At 48.1% G+C, this 20,530-nt stretch overlaps 1 protein-coding gene across 1 annotated transcript in view; it reads left to right on the forward strand.

Annotated features, from left to right (window-relative positions):
• Positions 1-20,530, forward strand: part of RNF115 (ring finger protein 115) — a 42,798-nt gene that overhangs the window by 9,312 nt on the left and 12,956 nt on the right. The window contains exons 2-3 of the mRNA XM_035098029.2: positions 9,955-10,013; positions 14,657-14,714. Coding sequence (XP_034953920.1) covers positions 9,955-10,013; positions 14,657-14,714 — 117 coding nt within the window. The remainder of the gene's footprint in view (positions 1-9,954; positions 10,014-14,656; positions 14,715-20,530) is intronic.

The raw sequence follows: 20,530 nt of genomic DNA on the forward strand, positions 1-20,530 counted from the left end.
TGGGGTTTCCATGTAGAAACTTGAATTTAGAGGCGTTAATACAAAATAAAATATTTTGTGCATGTTTAAATATGTTTAAATAAAATATGTTGTGCATGTTTAATACCACAATCTGGGAGGCCGGGGGGGGGGGGGATGAGCAACTGGGACCCCGCTGTATCAGCGGTTCCTTACACAGAGAACTTTGACATGCTTCCAGAGCTTTTGGTTTGCTAGAACCTGTTATGCTTTCGCTTTTGTTTGGACGTTGGGCTTGCTTTTCCTGTTAATCTTATCGTAAAGCCAAGGTCTCCACCTAAAGCTGAAGATATCTGCACAAGGGTCTAAGCAACCTCTGCAGGAAAGACCCAGAGATGGCCTAGTATCATCCACTTTGATCCATCATGGCTGCTGCGATGTGCATGAAACACTCCCCACCGACTGCTGGATGTGAGGAATACATGTGTACCGGTAGTCCCAGCAGGGCCCAGGTTAACAATGGCCATCCATTGCTTCCAGTATCGAAGGCAGCATACCACCTCCTCCTCTTCCTTATTATTATTATTATTACATTAAATTTGTATACAGCCCATCATCTGAAGATCATGGTGGTTCAGAACATAAAAATACAAAATGAGAACACAAAATGATTACCAGTAATTAATTTAAAAATTTTATATGGATGTTTTATGATGGCCTATCTTTGTAATGCCTAATAAAGGTTTGGCAAAGAAGTAGAGAACAGAAGATGCACAAAACAAAAACAAACCAATCCCCCCCCCTCAAAAAAATCCCCAACCACTTATAAATGGACCTAGAATGTTAATCAGCTAAAGTCTTGCTTGAAGAGGAACATTTTTGCCTGGCCCCTAAAGGTGTATAATGCAGGCGCCAGCCAAAACCTTCCTGGGGGGAACATTCCACAAGTCACTGCAAAAAAGACCCATTCTCGTGTTGTCACCCTCTGGACCTCTCCTGGAGGGGAACATGAAAAGGGGCCTCAGATGATGATCACAGAGTTTGGGTCACTTCATATGGAGAACTAGTGTTCCTCTAAAATTGCACAGTGGCCAGGAGGTGGGGAATACAGATGGAAGTCAGATCAAGGACCAGGCCCGCCCTTTTCCTTGGTCCTTTCAGGTATCCCACCCCCTTGCAGCTTCCTAGACAATCTGGTCAGCTCTGAGGCTTGGAAAAAATGTTTGCTGTTGTGGATCAATGTAGATTGGGTCACAGGGTGTCCTGAAATGATTTCCACTTTTGCAGGGACTGCCCTCTACAGTGTGGTTGGAGAATGTCTGATCTCCAGCCGTCACTGACGTTGCAATACCCGTTAGGCAAGGCTGTAATCGTGGGGTTGGCACAGCCTGGCTCCCTGCATCTAGATTTCAGATCTTCCTGATGAATCATAACTTGGCTGTGTTGTAAATAATGGCTCTGAGCCTTTCCCCCTTGCTTGAGTACCAGCCAACAGTGTGGAATGTGGCTCTTTGTCCTGCTGGCTCATTATGATTGATTATTGCCTTACATCTTCACATCTCACCTTCCTCCTGCTGTGCAAACCACAGTGGTGTAGGTGTGGTTACCAGGCTGTCACCCATCCAGGTACTGTCCGCACCCAGACCAGCTTAGCTTCAGGAAAGCGGTGGTCTCAACATGGACCAGAGCCTGCTAATGACAGGAAATACCCAAAGTTGATTATGCATGTGTGGTTGAGGTCTTTACCCAAGGTTGCCTCTAGGTGCTCTACCTCCAGTGGTTAGGTGGGTAGACACCAGAGGCAGGGCCTTTTTCAGTGGTGGCATTTTGTTTAACTCGATAGCCCACTTTAATGGCTTTTGGGCATGTTGTAAAAATTTGCGGAGCTACACGGTCCTAGGAATAAGTGGATCCTTGACCCAGGTAGAGTCCAGGTATCCTGGCAGGCAGACGAATTTAAGCGTCTCCTGCCCACCAAATAACAGAGACCAAACCAGGACGTACGAAGCAAGGCACTTTTATTTTCGCTGTTGCAACAGGGTCCTTCCTCTCACGCAGGAGAACAAGGAAGGCACCCCAAACAAAGGTGTCCTGCCCTTAAAAAGAAATTTGAAATTGGTTTCAGCCCACCCCCCAGAAGCATCACCCATACATCACAGAAGGGGTGTAGCCCAAGACCCCTCTCCCTAGATTCATCATAGGTACATCATGAAAGGGGAGGTCTGGTGGCAGTAATCTGAGCATCCTGGGCCCTGCCCCCTGCCCCCAAAACCTAATCAACAAAAAAGAGAGATATTTACATTTCCCTGTTTCCCAGCCAAGTTAATCACACCCTTTTGTCTGGCACCCAGGTATCAGGATGCCAGGGATTATCACTTTAATTCCTGAGACAATGAGAGGGTTCCCCCCACCCCCCTTCTTCCTTGCAGAGGAACACCTGGTCAGAGAGAGAGAGAGAGTCAAAATGGTGTCAGTCAGGCCTGTCTTCCTGTGCTGCTTCAGACATGTTTCTGTACATTCATGTACATGTTTTATGAACAATTATTAATAATATATATATATATATATATATGACCTTAAATTTCTTATAACAGGCAGCAGGTAGAAACTTTACCGGGGGAATTTGGTGGAAGTGATTGGACGTTCTGCTGTTGCCTCAGTTGGTCCTTTGTTTGAGTTCTGATTGTTTTGTTTTCTTGTGGAGATTTTTTTTATTTAGCAAAATATTGCTTGACTGTAAGAATAAAACCTCTCAGCTGTTTACAAGACATAGGGCACGTGTCACCTGATGAGTTCTGTCAGCAGAAGCTGTGCAAGGACTTCTGCTTGTGTAACGGGACTTTTCCCCATCTCCCTGCAAGGCCCCCCCCCCAATTATTTATATATATATTGTGCTTATATCCTACCTTTTCCTCCAAGGAGCTCAAGGTGTGGCATACTTTATCCCCCCCTCCCTCATTTAATCCCCACAACAACCCTGTGAGGTAGGTTGGGTTGAGAGGCAGTGATTGACCCTAGGTCACCTAGTGAGCTTCCTTTCTAAGTGGGGATTTGAACCCTGACCTCATAGTCTGACACCCTAACCGCTACACCATATTGACTTGGCTTGGGTTCGGTGAGAGAATACAGAGCACATGCCACAGCAGCAGCGGGGGGGGGGGGGTTGTCTTATCTGGCAAGCTGAAATGCTTTCACTGAAGAAATGATCAGAAGAGCGCAACATTAAAGTCTTCCTCATCATGTATATATTGCCTTGAAAACCATGATTGAAACTTAAAAATGGAGGCACTAGCAGGCGCAAAACAATCCCTTTAGACACCCTGGTGGATTTCTATCCCAGAATTTTATCAAAACTCTTGACATTCTTTTCAGTGGTGCATCTGCACTCAAGAGATCCAGAGCTTTTAAGAAGCTTTTTACGCACACTGAGATTTTCAATATTATACAGCAGGGTTTGGGTGCTGGGCGCCCTCCAGATGTTGCTGGGTTCCAGTTCCCATCAGCCTGGTCCATCGTCCTTGCTGACGAGCTGATGGGAGCTGGAGTTCACTAGTCAAAGATGGTGGGAGCTGAAAGCCAGTAACATCTGGAGGGCCACTGGCTTCCCATCCTTGCTGTACAACAAGAGTCTGGGGTGGCGCAGTTTGCTCCATTCATTTACTATATTTTTATAAAGGTAAAGTAAAGGACCACTGGACAATTAAGTCCAGTCAAAGGTGACTATGGGGTTGCAGCACTCATCTCGCTTTCAGGCCCAGGGAGCTAGCGTTTGTCCACAGGATGACTAAACCACTTCTGGCTCAACGGAACACTGTGATGGAAACCAGAGCGCACAGAAACTCTGCTTACCTTCTCGCTGCAGCAGTACCTATTTATCTACTTGCACTGGCGTGCTTTTGAACTGCTAGGCAAGAGCTGGGACAGCGCAACGGGCGCTCACCCTGTTGCGGGGAATCGAACCACCGACCCAACTGGCAACCCCAAGAGGCTCAATGGTTTAGACCAGGCATCCCCAAACTGCGGCCCTCCAGATGTTTTGGCCTACAACTCCCATGATCCCTAGCTAAGAGGACCAGTAGTCAGGGATGATGGGAATTGTAGTCCAAAACATCTGGAGGGCCGAAGTTTGGGGATGCCTGGTTTAGACCACAGCACCACCCGACTGCCCCACTATATTTATACAAGAATTATCAGTAGCATTGTTAAAATGATCCAGTGCGTTTAAAATATGGTGCCATGAAATGACATCCTAAAATAACAGCTTGCAGCCTAGAACTCATTGGGTGGTGAGCCAGGCACACCTGGTGGGTTGGGTGTCTTTACATTAGGTGTGTTACCACATTATATTAAATGAGCGTAGACAGCCAGTGTGCACAAATAGTTGATCTGCGCAAATAAACAAGTGCACGCTCCATGATTATTATGAGTAAGAATATTGTTTGTTCTTTAATGTGAAATTTGTGATGTCTTTCCTACATTGATTCATTTTTTGCTGGGATTTGTAAATCGCTAAGATTTCTGTTGATATATGAAGCGGTACATAAATTTGCTAAATAAACATGTAGAGGTGGTTTGTAGCTGTGTTCAGCATAACACATGAACTACTGAACTATTTTCATCGAGAAAGGGCAGCGGCTGAGTTGGTTTGAAAACAGTGCAGGGGCAGCAGTAGGTGGCAGGAGGAGGTTCAGTTGAATCATAGCATCGCAGAGTTTGAAGGGACCCATCCTCGTCCAACCTTTTGCAATGCAGGAATCACAGTAGCTCAGCAATAACACTTGGCATGGATATTGTACATTTTTGCAGTTGTGTCTTGGAGGCCGTAGCTTGCCTGAGGCTGCTAAGCAGAGTTTGCAGCTCTTGTGTTTCAAGGCCCCTTCCACACGCAGCAGCTGCTCAAAGCTGTATGGCAGCCCTTTGCTCATACTCCATTTGTATACAATCTCTCTGTAAAACTTTGCAACTGGGGCTAGGGTGGATCTCTTCTCCCTGATCTTCCTCATATGTTGCAGCTGCACTATGGTGAAGTGGCTGCTCACCTGGCTCACCAAGAGGGAGGCTTTAGCTGTTGTAGCCCAACAGCATCTCCTGGGGTGGATTATAGGAAAAGGGCTTCAGGATTCCAAAGATGGCTGGAGGAGGTGTGGAGGAGCCCTGGGCTCTGTACGTATCCTCTCCCTCTGCCCCCAAGCCTAGAACAGTTCTACAGCCAAAAAATGCATGGCTCTCGTACAGCTCATTTCGATGCCTTAGCTGAGCTGCCCTCCTACTGGTGCATCTCTAAACAATTGTGTTTCTGTGACTGCTTGGAGCTGCGTTTGCCCACAAGACCATCCTTTTTGTGGCCTCAGGCATGGCGTGTTGAGTCGTCTTTGCTGAATGATGAGACCGGGCAGTGAGAACATCTCTTGATGGCAGTTCTGAGGAACCCTTGTGAGTTGGAAGCCAGGACTGATGAATTGGGGTCATGTGATTTGTGACGGAAATGGCACTCGAGAAACAAACACAGCCCTAAGCCGGTTTTCATTTTATCGGGGATCTTCTCTGGGACTGATACTCCTGTGCAACAAACCGAAGTGTGTGATGCAGAGCAGTATAGCTGTCACTAACAAACTTCATAACCCTATATAACCTCTGTTTTGAAACAGCTGCACAGCTTGCTAGTTCGTTTCTGGGCCCAGTTCACATTGCTCATGTTGCTGTTTAAAGTCTTATACTAAACCCATGCCCCAAATAACTGAAAGATTGTTCCCTACCCTACAGACCCTATCAGGTGCAAAGATCAACAGAGGGGGCCTCTTGGTTGTTCCACCACCCACAAAAGCTCAGGGGGTGGGCACAGGAAATTGTCTTCTCTGTGGTGGCCCCTAAGTTGTGGAATTCCCTCCCCATGGAGGTGCGTCTGGCACCTGCATTGCACAGCTACTGGCGCATGCTGAAGATACAAGTCTAGCCTAGCTTTTGAAACTTGTGGTGTATATTTTTAGGACCCACCTTATTTCCAGCATGGTAAGTTGTTTAGGAATGCTCTTAATATTGTGTTTTAATTGTTGTAACCTGCCCTGGGACATAGGGGTGAAGGGTGGATAATGAATTGTATTATTAGTAATAATACCTACCATTTCAGGTCTGTGTTCTCTGTGCTTGATCATAATGATTGCCAATCCTAGTAGTGCCAGCCAGTCCTAGTGGATTCTGCAACCTGTATAAATGATTGGCATAATTAGTTTTGCCTGCATCAGTCTTGTCATCTTGAAAAAAAGTGATTTGCATAATTTATTCCTAGTTTGAGCAATCGGGGAGGGGGGGAGAGAGAGAGCTCTATGCAAGGCACTGAAAGTCTCTCCATCTCTCTGGCTTCTGGGCTCCCAGCTGTCACAGCCCACGTCCTTCCTTTATTTATTTACAACATTTTTATGCCACCCTTCATCGTGTAGATTTCAGGGTAGCGTAAAGCATGAAACAAAGGCAAAACGCGCAACTTGTGACATGCAATAAAAAAGGGGCAACACTCAATACCGTGTTTCTCATATTATAAGACACGTCTTATATTTATTTTTTTCCTCAAAAAACACACTATGGCTTATTTTCCAGGGATGTCTTATTTTTTTCCTCCTCCTCCTGCCGCGGCCGGCATTGCTGCTGTGCCTATCACTATGTCTTATTTTCGGGGTATGGCTTATATTCCTTGAATGCTTAAAAATCCTGCTACCGTGTTTCCCCTTTTTTAATACGTAGTCATAAAGTAAGCCATGGCAGGGTTTTAATGCATTCGCGAAATATAAGACATACCCCGAAAATAAGACGTACCTTCTTGCTTTCCTTTAGAGCCTCGAGAGGCTTGAAACCAGTTGGGAGGGGGTGCATGAATTGAGCGCGTCACCAGGTGAGCCACGCTGGGAGCCTTTCCGCTCTTCCCAGGACTTTTTTTCCACTTGGGCCGAGCGCCCGGACAGGAAAACCCCTCGGCGTCGGGAGCCCTGCTGGCCCCTTCCGCGCCGCCGGAATGTTGTGGGGCCGCATGGCCCGAAGCAGAGCGGCGGCGGGTGACAGGCGGCGGGAGGAGCCGCGCCGCCGAAATGTTCTGGGGCCGCATGGCCCGAAGGAGAGCGGCGGCGGGTGACAGGCGGCGGGAGGAGCCGTGCCGCCGAAACGTTCTGGGGCCGCATGGCCCGAAGGAGAGCGGCAGCGGGTGACAGGCGGCGGGAGGAGCCGCGCCGTCGAAACGTTCTGGGGCCGCATGGCCCGAAGGCGAGCGGCGGCGGGTGACAGGCAGCAGCAGGAGCCGCGCCGCTGAAACGTTCTGGGGCCGCATGGCCCGAAGGCGAGCGGCGGCGGGTGACAGGCGGCGGGAGGAGCCGCGCCGCCGAAACGTTCTGGGGCCGCATGGCCCGAAGGAGAGCGGCGGCGGGTGACAGGCAGCAGCAGGAGCCGCGCTGCCGAAAAGTTCTGGGGCCGCATGGCCCGAAGGAGAGCGCCGGCGGGTGACAGGCGGCGGGAGGAGCCGCGCCGCCGAAACGTTCTGGGGCCGCATGGCCCGAAGGCGAGCGGCGGCGGGTGACAGGCGGCGGGAGGAGCCGCGCCGCCGAAATGTTCTGGGGCCGCATGGCCCGAAGGCGAGCGGCGGCGGGTGACAGGCGGCGGGAGGAGCCGCGCCGCCGAAACGTTCTGGGGCCGCATGGCCCGAAGGAGAGCGGCGGCGGGTGACAGGCAGCAGCAGGAGCCGCGCCGCCGAAACGTTCTGGGGCCGCATGGCCCGAAGGAGAGCAGCGGCGGGTGACAGGCGGCGGAAGGAGGGGAGCCAAGGAGGGAGAAAGCAGGGCGGGAGAAAAGCCTTTCCTCTTTCCTGCCTTCATTTGTAGCGCTGCTTTCTTAAAGCAGTGTACAATTCTTACTAGTTGTAAGGAGGTACTTACAGTAATAATAATAAAAAGACACCCCCCGAAAATAAGCCATAGGCTTATTTTCTTGAGTAAAATTAATATAAGACGGTGTCTTAAAATGTGGGAAACACGGTATGGCTTATTTTATGGGTATGTCTTAAAATATGAGAAACAGGGTAGGAATGAGCATAAGAAGATCCTTCCAAACATTCTGTGCATAGGACACACCAACAGGATTTAGCCTTTGTTCAGAACTTGCTTGACCTTCCCCTGACCAGGTAGCGAAATCACTCCAGATTGTTATCCAGCATTTCACATTTTCACTTGCCCTGGCAAATATGACAAGTGGACTGCAGAGGTGGGCAGTAACTTTCTCAGCAGTTGTACGGGGTCTCCCCACAAGCCACTGCCTCCGTACCCCTCTCCCTGCCGGGCCACTTTGTTGCTGAGGTGGCTGGAGGCGTTTCAGCCGCAAAACAGCAAACTTCCCTGCAGGGCATGCTGACGGGATACCACTTTGGGTGCTCGAAGTCATGATGCTCCAAGCAACCAAACACCACCCTGGCAGTCTTTCCTACAGGGGAAGAGCCACCATGACACAGTGGTTAGAGTCCCCACTCGGCCATGAAACTCACTGGATGACCTTGGACCAGTCACACTCCCCCCCCCCACACACACACCTAGCTTATATCACCAGGTGGTTGTGGGGGTGAAATGAGGAGGAGAACCACATATGCCACCTTGAGCTCCTGCTGGCATCCATCAGCAGCAGTTGCAGGCCCTTATCAGAAAGCCTTTGTGTGAAGAGATAAAGTGGAGAGTGATGGGGCAGACAGATGAGCTGCTTAAACTTGATAGGATTCCTGTTTTCATTTCTATGGATGAATGAGAGGATTGGCAACTCAAGGTGACCCCCTTCAGGGGACTGGGTTTGATTTAGGGCCTCTAGAACAACGAGCGCCTACACTAGAGGTCAGCAGAATGGTGCTCATAAGGTGCAAGGGCACCCTTTGATGTTTACCCTTTTCTCCCTTGAAAAATATGGAGATCTGAAGAAGGAAGTGGCAAGTAACATTCTTTCCCACTTCCTCTTCCAACTCTGTGTGTTTTCGAAGGCTCTGATTATTTATACTTTATTATCAGTTAATCATCAAATTTCTATACTGCCCTTCATCCGAAGATCACAGGGCAGTTCACAATATTAAAAACACAAATATGCATACCACAATAACAAACAAAAACAATACTCCCCACAGTTTAAAAGACCATTAGCCAAAAACCTGGGAGAAGAGGAAAGTTTTTGCCTGGTGCCAAAAGATATGTAAGCCTGGGGAGAGCATTGCACAAATGGGGAGCCACCACAGAAAAGGCCCGTACCAGACCTCTTGTGGAGGAGGCACACGAAGAAGGGCCTCACATGATGATTCCAGGGTCTGGGTCAAGTCATGTGGGGAGAGGTGGTCCTTGAGGTATTGCAGTCCTGAGCTGTTTTAAAACTTTATAGGTCAAAACCAGCACTTTGAATTGGGCCCAGAAACTAATTGGCAGCCAGTGCAGTTGGGCCAGGACTGGCATCTACTCAAACTGTCTTGCCTCAGTGAGCAACCTGGCCACTGAATTGTGCACTAGTTTCCAAACTTCAGCCCCATGTACCGGTATGTTGAGATGCAGTAATCTAACTGAGTGGCTACCAGGGCAAAGACAACAGAAGTTAGGCCATCCTTGTCCAGATAGGGGTACAGCTGGGTCATCAGCCGGAGCTGATGGGAGGCACTCCGTGCCACCGAGACCACCTGAACCTCAAGTGACGGGGATCCAGAAGTACCCCCAAGCTGTGTACCTGCTCCATCAGAGGGAGTGTAACTAAATCAAAATCTCTTAAAAAAGCAACTTCTATGTGCAATGTGTACATGCACTTTTTCTCATGTGTGTGTGTGTGTTTCATTTGCAATGGGTGACAAGAGCGGGCAGTGCTCTCTCAAATATCCAAATGTGCCCATGAACCTAAAAAAAGCCTGTGGCCTTGTTTTTGTGTGGCATATTTCCACCTGTGACTGTGTAGGCTCCACCATTCTCAGCCTCAAACCACCTTCCCTTTTCTCTTCCTCTGCAGGAGTACACTTGTCCCAGATGTGAGTCTGGCTTTATTGAAGAAGTGACAGATGATTCCAGGTATCTTTCACCCTCAGAGACTCCCCTAATGTTGCTAGATTTCGCATATCTGCCCCCTCCCCGCCGAATGTTTCTTCTTCTGATAGATATGCTTCCTCTTTTGGTGTTTATTTTATTTATTTATTTATTTATTTATTTATTCATTCATTCATTCATTTCATAAAAAATAATATACTGCTTGGCTGTCCTTTGTTTTTGTTTTGTTTTTTAAAAAAACCTCAAAGCAGGTTGGCCATTTTATACAATAGGTCTGTGGTTCCCAAAGTGGGTGGTAGTGCCTCCCGCGGGTCAGTGGGATTACCTAGGGGGGTGATTAGAGTTAAAGAGACGGCAAGAGGGCACTAGAGGTGTAAATGACTATCAGACTTTGAAGGTGGCATTGCTGGATCAAATTCACCAATTTTGTTAAATTAATTGAACTAAACCATTTTAAATGGATTTCGAATAAATATGCAATTGTTACTGTTTTAAAAGTTATTGTGTTGTTACCTTCCTTAGTGAGTCGTGGAAACTGCTATTTTCAATAATGTTTTTTAATAGGGTAGGGGGCACTGGGGATTTGTTTATGGGGGGCAGTGGCCAAAAAAGTTTGAGGACCACTTTCGATAGAGACATCACACCTGTCTGTAACTTCCCAGGTGGCTGACATCCAATGGCTCTGTTTGGTCAGGAGCATTCGCCTCCTGTCGGCTTTCCTCACTTCCATAAAGTTGTGGCACAGACATGGCCCTGGCTGAAATGCAGGCTAGCAGGAGAGAGCAGCTGGGCTGTATAAGTGGAGAACTTGGTAGTTTGAAGATAGGCTAAGGACCTCCATTGCTTTGACTCACACAGAAGAAAATGTTAGAGGTTGGGGTGAAGTCTATTTCGGTGTGTGTGTTTTTTTTGGGGGGACACCTCTCAGTTGTGTCAGTCAGAATACTCTGGGCTAAATAATCTGTCCTGGTGTAAGTTGCCGCCTTCTTGCAGAAGGTCCCAGAATCAATACCCACTGGTAGCAGTGCTAGAGACCTCTGAAGAGCTGCTGCCAGTCACTGTAGACACTCCTGGGCTAGATGGGCCAAGAGTCTGACTCCGTATAATGCAGCTTCTAGTGTTCATCAGTAATAGCTGCGAGGAAGAGCTCATTTCCCCTCAAGGTCTGACCTTCAGCTTTTTCTGCATTTCGACTCTTCCCGGAGAGAAGGTGGTAGTAGATAGAAATGAAAAAATATGCCAAGTCAGAGACCCGGCTATATTTTATCCTGAGCAATCGGTGACACGCACGCTAGATTTTAAAAAACAAACCTCGTGCGACGGTTTAAGATCCAGCTGCCAAATTTGGAAACGGTCCTCAGGAACGTCTGACTCAGTGTCACCTTCAAAGCTGGAAAAATGGCCTGCTCCTCACTCTCCTCTCCCCCCCCCCCCGGCACCTCTAGTCACTTCGGGGAGGTGGAAGCGCTGATTCAGCCCTGCATAGATTTGGTGCTGGGTAGGAGGGGTGATTTGTAGGGCGCTCTTTGTCGCTCCAGCCCTGCTCCTAAGGATATAAGAGTCCTGTTGGATCAGACCGAGGCCCCATTTAGTCCAGCATTCTCTTTCCAAGAGAGCTCCGTCAGGTGCCTTTGGGAATCTGGCAAATAAGACAGGAAGACAACACTCCTTCCATGTTCACCCCCAGTACCAGGTACTCAGCAGCCAGACTGCCCCTGAACACGGAGGCTCCATTTAGCTCTCAGGTTTATTTATATCCTCCACTGACATGTCTGATTTTCTAAGGTCTGCCCTGCCACACTTGAGGGGTGTGTGAGTGTGTGTCATTGCAGACGATAAAAGCCCACCTTCCATTGTCAGAACTTTGTGCCACGGTGCCAGGGTGTTGCAGCATTCAGTATTTGGGCCTCGCCAGTTCAAATGATTATCCGTTCACTTTTATTACATTGTTATCCTGCCTTTTGGGGGGGGGGAGCTCTAGGTGACATGCATGGTTCTCTCTCCCTGCCTCCCTCTCGTTTATTCTCACAACAACCCTGTGAGGTAGGTTAGGCAGAGAATGACCCAAAGTCACCACCGAGCTTCACAGCCGAATGGGGATTTGAACCCCGGTCTCCCAGTCTCCTACACTGGCCCTTCTCAAATGCAACCCCTGCTTTGGGCACAGCAGGTAACCTTGGCCCACTCCCTTTCATCTGTAAAATGGAAGCATTGAGTTTGCTGTGTGAAGAAATAAATCCAGTTTTTACAACTCACTGCAGATGCCATTGGCACCTGTCCCAGAATCCCCTGGGATTGTAGTTCTGTGAAAGGGTTCTGGGGACCTCTTAAAAATAAGAATTTAGCACGCTCTCCCAAAGCCACAGGGGGCCTTCATGGCTGCAGTGAGGGTTCAGAACGGCTTAAACATCTTGACAGACAAGATATTTACGTTGCAAGGTATTTCACAAAAATGATAGCTGGAGAAATAATCTTGTATAGCAGGGAAGGAGAGCCTGTGGGTGGAGGCCCTCCTTATGTTGTTGGGCTCAGTTTATTGATATTCATTGATATAAATATTGATTATAATAGAAATGAAAGTGGAAATGGTGTGAAATAGAATTATGAATGATACGGGATATTTGCTGAAAATAGAAAATGGACTATTGCATATGGATTAACAAGTGGCGTCGACTCAAAAACCATCGGCAAAGCAATCAAAGGGAATCAATCTAACTTCCTAGCATATTAAAGCAATAAAAAGCAGAGTTACCAAATGTTAGAGCAGTTAGACCAAGTCTTGTAGGAGTTAGCCAGAGGATATGAAGTCTGGCTGGTGGTGGCAAAACAGGGAAAAAAGCAAGTATTTCAATTGCGCCCACCCAAAATGTAGTAGAATAACCAACTAGAAAAACTCAGTACGCCTTTTGTATCAGTCAATGATAGCATGGGGCTGGGAGGTCAGGGACACTAAACAATTCCAGCAATTTCCCTGTTTGCATGGGAGAAGCCCACATAAAATATGGACTATGCATGACCATATTGCATCTGGCAGGGGGAGCAACTTGGGACCTTTGAAACACTTCCAATGTAGGCTTGTCAGAACAGTTTAGGCAAGAGGGCTGCTTTTCTGCTAACTCTAATCAGAACACCAAGGTCTCTGTGAGCTTTTATCGAAAGCAGCAAATATGTGCACCAAGGTCCAAGCAGCTTCTAGAGACCCAAACATGGCCCGGCGCCATCCATTTTGATCCATCATGGCTGCTCTATTGTTGAGCATAAAGCATACCATAACTGCTGGGTGTGATACATATGTCAGCCAAGCAGGGTCCAGGTTAACAGAATGAAGTGCTTCCAGGCCAGACTGACCAGCAGGCTTGGGGCAGGCAAGTTCTCCAGAGAGGCACTTCTGGTTTGCTGCCTGTGATGTGTGGCAGCGGCCTTTGGGGCCTATCTGTCACAATGACTAGGGCAGGGGTGGCCAACTCTTTTCTGACTCAAGGGCCACATTCACTCTGTAGCCCATAAGCCGGCGAATGTGCCAAAGGTGGGTGTGATCCCCTTCTCCCTCTTGCACATGCTACAAGCCCCTCCCTGCAGTTTATCCCTGCAGATCAGCTGATGAAGGGGGTTCGCGCCTCTTCCTTTTGCCAAGTGATCCACCTGCATCTCAGTGTTCAAACTTAGCATTTTACACCTAGGTGACCAAGTGAAGATGCCTGGGTGCCAGGATGGGGCCTGACTTCTCCTCCATCTGGAGGTGTATGCCTGGGGATCCTTGGACCTTGACTGTTTTCACACATTAATACCCCCCCCCCCCGGGTAGAATTCTATCAGTTATATTTTATCTGCACAATCAGAATGAATTTCAGGAACCAAAATGCTTTTTCTGTGCAGCCTGAACTGGAGCAGAGAACGATGTTATAGTTAATTGTTGTAGCTTGTCTTCACTAACCTCACCCCGCTGCCTTGCTCACAGTTGTGAAAATCATTCTTACATTATGAACGGGCCATGTTACCATTAAGAAAAAGAGGTAGAAATAGGCCAATATATACGTGGGCTGTTCCTAGATCAAATGACCCCCCCCCTTAAGTTCTCAAAGTTCTTAACCTAGCTCAGGGTTGCTATCTGAACTAGCCAGATCACAGTCCATCATTTGAAAAAGAAGACTTTAGAGTTGTCTTGCTCTCAAATGGTGGAGTGGTTTAAACCTCTCCACACTTCCCTGTGCTGGGTCTGCTTGAGTTTAATTTTCTATAATTTTGTTGCTGCTGCTAGAACGGGTGGGGGCCTGCAGTAATGCTTTTGGGGATGGGTTGGATAATATTGCCTCTGGGCTGGGATGCCAAATTTGGACATGGGAATGGCAGGTTCAGTTTCTTACTTAGATTAGAGATTTGCAAGGTAGTGACCCTGGGCTGAGACACCAAGGAGGAATTAGATTGATATAATTTCAGGAACTGATAAGCTATATCTCATTCTTCAGCCACTTAGTCTTCAGCCCCTCTGACCTCCCCCTCGCCAGCACCCTGTTTTCATCCTGTTTCCTTGGTTGCTGATTACGTGGCCTTCAGCCTCTGTTTTTAGCCCATGGCCCTGCCCACCCCACCCCCCTTAAAGGCAGGCTTTGGGGGTTATATTTCTGGAAGCAACTGCTGCTCTCCCTCACCAGATTTTTCTCCCTCAGTTTTCTAGAAGGCGGTGGCAGCGGGATAGACGACAGCCCTTCCACCACATTTGCAGAGGTGAGACTTTTCCTGTTAACAATTTGACTGCGGCTTTCAGAAATGTGTAAAATGCAGGTAAAGGAATTGTCTTTTTGCTGCGCTTTCCTTGGATACTCCCGTGCGGGATACTTCGTGGGGGCAGCTGAGAGGAGAGAGGGCCATTCTCTGTTATTGATACTTTTTGAACTGTCAAGAATCATCCCAAGAAGTTGATGTGACAGGTGCAGTCCTCTCAAATGATAGGGACTAGAAGCTTGAGGTTGCAATTGCCTTGTGCCAAAAATAAAGCTCTTTCTTGGCTAGCGGGACCTTCATTTTAAAGCTGTGTTGGTTTGTAATCTTCTGTAAAAAGTTACTAAGTTCCGTGGGGTGTTTGATGGATGCTTTTGGGTTTTGCAAATGCATCACAAGCAGGGTTAATTATAGCATTGGGCTGAAGTGATTTATATATTTAGGTTGATGACTGTTGTTAATACCTCCTGAGAGGTGGCTTTTGGAGTATGAGGCAAGCCTCTGCCTCCAAGAAGGAGGAAGGAGGGAGGGCAGCTTTATTATTTTTGGTGAAGGGTTTTTTTATTTCATTTCATAACAACAGATGAAAATTGAAAGATGAAAAACAAAACTATAGATAGGCACGTAAAATAAGTACAGTTCCACGTGGGTTAGAATACCAAAGTCCAAGTCATGGAAGAAAACAGTGAGAATAAATGTTATCTTCACATAAAGAATATTAGTGTTATCTGATTATTAAGTATAGCTCCTGATTTGCCAGACTTGGGACAAGTGTTCTTTTGAAAATGATGGATCCATGGTAAAGGAATGACAAATCATATAAGAAGTGTCTGGTGGTTCTAAAAAGGTAAAGGTAAAGGACCCCTGAGAGTTAAGTCCAGTCGCAAACGACTCTGCCGGAGCGGTACCTATTTATCTACTTGCACTTTGAGGTGCTTTCGAACTGCTAGGTTGGCAGGAGCTGGGCCGAACAAGGGGAGCTCATCCCATCGTGGGGATTCGAACCACTGACCTTCCGATCGGCAAGCCCAAGGCTCAGTGGTTTACACCACAGCGCCACCCTCGTCCCTTTGGTTCTACTCCTTGTCAAAAGCTCAAATTTTGCATAATTTTCTGCATTTTAGCTATATTCCAGAGTGAGTGGTACCAAGCATTTAGTAGACAGTCATACCTTGGGTTAAGTACACTTCAGGTTGAGTACTTTTAAGTTAAGTACTCCGCGGACCCGTCTGGAACTGATTAATCCACTTTCCATTACTTTCAGTGGGAAAGTTCGCTTCAGCTTAAGTACCGTGTTTCCCCTTTTTTAAGACACCGTCTTACAACTTTTTTTCCTCAAAAAAACACACGGTGGCTTATTTTCAGGGGGTGTCTTTTTTTTTTTAAAGTGCCGGTACAACTGGGTCCCACTGGCTCAGGACGCTTGGCGCTCTCTTCCGCGTGCATTTTCTGCCTCTTCTATTCTCTCCGTTTCCCCTCCTCCCCATCCTGAATCAAGGGCTCTCCTTCCTTGGAGGCTTCTAAACAGAGGCTGGATGGCCACCTGCCTAGGAGACAGACACCTCACTCTGTGAGGTGGATTTAAACCTCATAGGATGCTGGAGCAGGAGGTATACATGAAGCTGCCCAGCGTCATGTCGGTGTAGGTGGGACTGCGCTGGTCGCAGTCGAAGCACTTGCGGTTGGGTGGGAGCACTGGGAGGCTGCTCAACTCCCATGGCTTTGAAGGCGGCGGTGGCCGGGTGTGTGCGCGCACGGAGGTATAGAGGCTGATCCCCAGGCTCTCTCATGCTGGCCGGGGAATGAGGAGGGAGGCCAGGACCCGTCCCGCTCCGAGACGCTCGTGAGGGAAGCGCGAGGGGGACGAGGCTTGGGCCTGCGCCTCTGGCGCACGCAACCCCAACTGACAGACCGACGGAAAGAAGGGAAGGGAAGGGGGAAAGGGAAGGAGGGGGAGAGGAGCGGCATCAGCTCTCAGCGAGGAGGCCGGGGCAGCTGAATGACAAGCCGAAGAGGAACCTGCGCGGCACCTTTTCTCTGTCCGGGGGGGGGGGGAGACGCGATCACAAACATACAGGGGAGAGAGAGAGAGAGAAAGACGCACGGGGAGGGAGGGAGGGAGGGAGAGAGACGCAGACGCACGCGCGCGCACAAAGAAAGAGGGGGAGAGAGAAAGACGCACAGGGAGGGAGGGGGAGAGAGAGACGCGCGCGCACACAGAGAAAGGGATGGACACGCACACAGAGAGTGCGGCGCTGCTTCGCGCTTTGTCAGCGCTGCAGCCGCCGCTTCTGACCGCTAACCCGACCTGGCAGGCTTCCTCCTCCTGCCACGGCCAGCATTGCAGGAGCTGGGTCCTGCTGGCTTGTGCCCTCAGTGTTCCGTGCGGCACTGCTGCACGCTTTATCGGCGCTGCAGCAGCTGCTGCTGCTTCCGGGCACCGACCCAACCCGGCAGGCTTCCTCCTCCTGTTGCGGCCACCGTGCTGGGTCCCGCTGGCTGGCTGGGGCGCTCAGTGGTCTTGCTCCGCACGTCGTGGAAGTATGGCTTATTTTCGGGGTATGTCTTACATTTCTCAAACGATTAAAAACCCTGCCATGCCTTACTTTTTGACTACGTATTAAAAAAGGGGAAACACGGTATGCTTCAGGTTAAGTACGGACTTCCGGAACCAATTAAGTACTTAACCTGAGGTACCACTGTAAATCAGCCCATGGGGTCGGAGAGATGGAATTTTCAGCCTTCTTCCACTACAATCCAAGTAGAAGTCTGCCTGGCTTCCCAAAGTTCATGACAACTGACAGTATATTAAAACGGGAAGATGGAAGCTAGGGGCAAAAGCATCAACCCATTCATGTATCTTGGTGTGTGTGTTGGGGTTGGGACTTGTTCTTATCCAGTGGCATCCCATCATCCCGTGTAATACACGAGAGTTGAAAATGGAGGGTGGGAGTGGCGGACTTTGAGTGTAACATGATTTACATGAACCTTTGGCATAGCTGCCAAGTTTTCCCTTTTCTCGCGAGGAAGCCTATTCAGCATAAGGGAAAATCCCTTAAAAAAAGGGATAACTTGGCAGCTATGACCTTTGGGCATTAAAGCTTCTCTGAATCTTAGTCTAGCAAAATGCCCAGGTAAGCTGTTCTGTGTTTGGAAGCTGTGTGCCACCTTAAACCAGTCATTGAGAGGAAGCCAAGGCCAGGATCTTACCCAGAGTATCTGGAAATTGCTTGAGCTTGGATTCTGGCAAGTCCCCCAGGGGACACGCATAAACCATTAGGACTAGAATTGTTTTTTTGTTACTTTATTTTATGAAAGTCTCTAGGCCCCACAACTTTAAAGCTTTCAAATGCCTGCCTCTTTTCTGAACTTATCCCAGGTTGCTTCAAATTCTCCCAGCCATGAGCAGTTTTCTTAAACATAGAGGTCTGGGCTGCCTACTGTGTGTTGGCTCATCCTGGATTTAGCATCTACACTCAGCCTGTCAGAACCCGCTTCCTTTTCAGGTGACCTCAGCTAGATTTCAGTCTCTGAGCTCATCCTGAACTCAGATTCTGCTGCCATAGCTTTGCCGCTGCTGTGGCAGGAATAGACGGTTGCTCCCTTTCTGTTTTGAGGCTCTGTGGGCGATATAACATGGAGGCAGGCAGGGTTACCCAGTGTCACACTTTGAAAGGTTAGCTGTTGCACAGGTGTGGTGCCCCTCAGCTCGCTTCTGTCATAGAATTTTGTTCTTGCTTTTTCTGGTTTAATCCCGGGATTTTCTCTCATTCATACACACACACACACACACACACACACACACACACACACACACACACACACCAGAGCTGCTTTGCTTGTGTGCTGTGCAGAATTAGACATAGATTTTGTACACCTTAGCCCAAATTTGAAAGGGTTTCCTAAAAATGCCAGAGAGGCAGACCTACAAAAGCTCACCTGCTTCCCTCTTCCAGCAAGTCTCTCTCAGCCCAACCTGGAGATGCCAGGGATTGAACCTGGGACCTTCAGCTTGCAAAGCAGAGGTTCTGCCACTGAGGCACACCCTTTCCCCAAACTCTAGCTCAGCATTACATGTGAAGGTTGCTCAGGGGGCTTTTTGTGGAGAAGAGGGAGATAAAGCGAAGATCAGACCATAAAGAAGGCTGATCGCCAAAGAATTGGTGCTTTTGAATTATAGTGCTGGAGGAGACTCTTGAGAGTCCCATGGACTGCAAGAAGATCAAACCTATCCATTCTTAAGGAAATCAGCCCTGAGTGCTCACTGGAAGGACAGATCGTGAAGCTGAGGCTCCAATACTTTGGCCACCTCATGAGAAGAGAAGACTCCCTGGAAAAGACCCTGATGTTGGGAAAGATGGAGGGCACGAGGAGAAGGGGACGACAGAGGACGAGGTGGTTGGACAGTGTTCTCAAAGCTACGAACATGAGTCTGACCAAACTGCGGGAGGCAGTGGAAGACAGGAGTGCTTGGCATGCTCTGGTCCATGGGGTCATGAAGAGTCGGACATGACTAAACGACTAAACAACAACAACAAAGCGAAGCTCAGCCATTTTATAAAATCACCTGTTACCGGAAAAATGCCCATTGCATACCCTCCCCCCTTTTCCTTTCTCTATACATCTGTGTGTGCCACATGTCCCCAGGATGGACATGAAAATAAGTGTATACTTATGCCAGATACTTTCACTCTAGCCTGTTAAAACAAGGAAGACCTGAGTTTCCCCATGGAACTTCCCTCTTTGCATTGTGGGAAATCCTCCATGATTTCCCTAACCAGAGATCAATAGCCATCAGGGGAAGTTCCTGAATCTGCCATTGTTTGCTCAGATGCACAGGGAATGCCTGATTGGCATCTTGCTTGTCTTCATCAAATGCAAATGCTTTGTGTCTGGAACCCTTTGAAACTTGCTAAATCCTCAGGAATGTCATGCCTTGAGCTGCCTGAGCCACTGTAGCCCCACCTTATGTGTGATATACCGTGTTTCTCCAAAAATAAGACACCGTCTTATATTTATTTTTCCTCAAAAAAAAACACGGTGGCTTATTTTCAGGGAATGTCTTTTTTAAAATTAAGTATGCCTATCACTATGGCTTATTTTCGGGGTATGGCTTATTTTCGGAGAGAAACAGTATCTCTGACATTTGCAAAAAGGGGGTGTCCTTCTCCATGCAAAAAGGCAAACCATTTTAAAAAGTGGGTTTTTTCTTGGTTCTGTGGTATAGTAATTAAGAGCTGTCGTAATCTGGGAAACCGGGTTCACGTCTCTGCTCCTCCACATGCAGCTGCTGGGTGACCTTGGGCTAGTCACACTTCTCTGAAGTCTCTCAGCCCCACTCACCTCACAGAGTGTTTGTTGTGGGAGAGGAAGGGAAAGGAGAATGTTAGCCGCTTTGAGACTCCTTAGGGTAGTGATAAAGCGGGATATCAAATCCAAACTACTACTACTCTTCTTCTTCTTCTTCTTCTTCTTCTTCTTCTTCTTCTTCTTCTTCTTCTTCTTCTTCTTCTTCTTCTTCTTCTTCTTCTTCTTCTTCTTCTTCTTCACCTCCTGACAAAAATGGGGGACTCTTTTGCAACAGATAATAAAATATCAGCTTTGCTTTCACTGGATTTCTGCCTCAGCTGATGAATCTCTGACCAGTAACGAGCTTGGGGAGTTGGGCCATTGAAAGGCACCCTCCCTATTTTCTGGGAACACTCCCCATCAAGTTTTTCAAGTCACCCAGCTCTTTGCTCCATGGGCCACAGAACTCTGCCAGGTTGTCTTTTTGACACCCCCCCCCCCCGAGGTGGTGGCCAATCCTGTGTCTTAAGCTA

This window comes from Zootoca vivipara, chromosome 17 (genome assembly GCF_963506605.1).
Source record: "Zootoca vivipara chromosome 17, rZooViv1.1, whole genome shotgun sequence".
Classification (NCBI taxonomy): domain Eukaryota; kingdom Metazoa; phylum Chordata; class Lepidosauria; order Squamata; family Lacertidae; genus Zootoca; species Zootoca vivipara.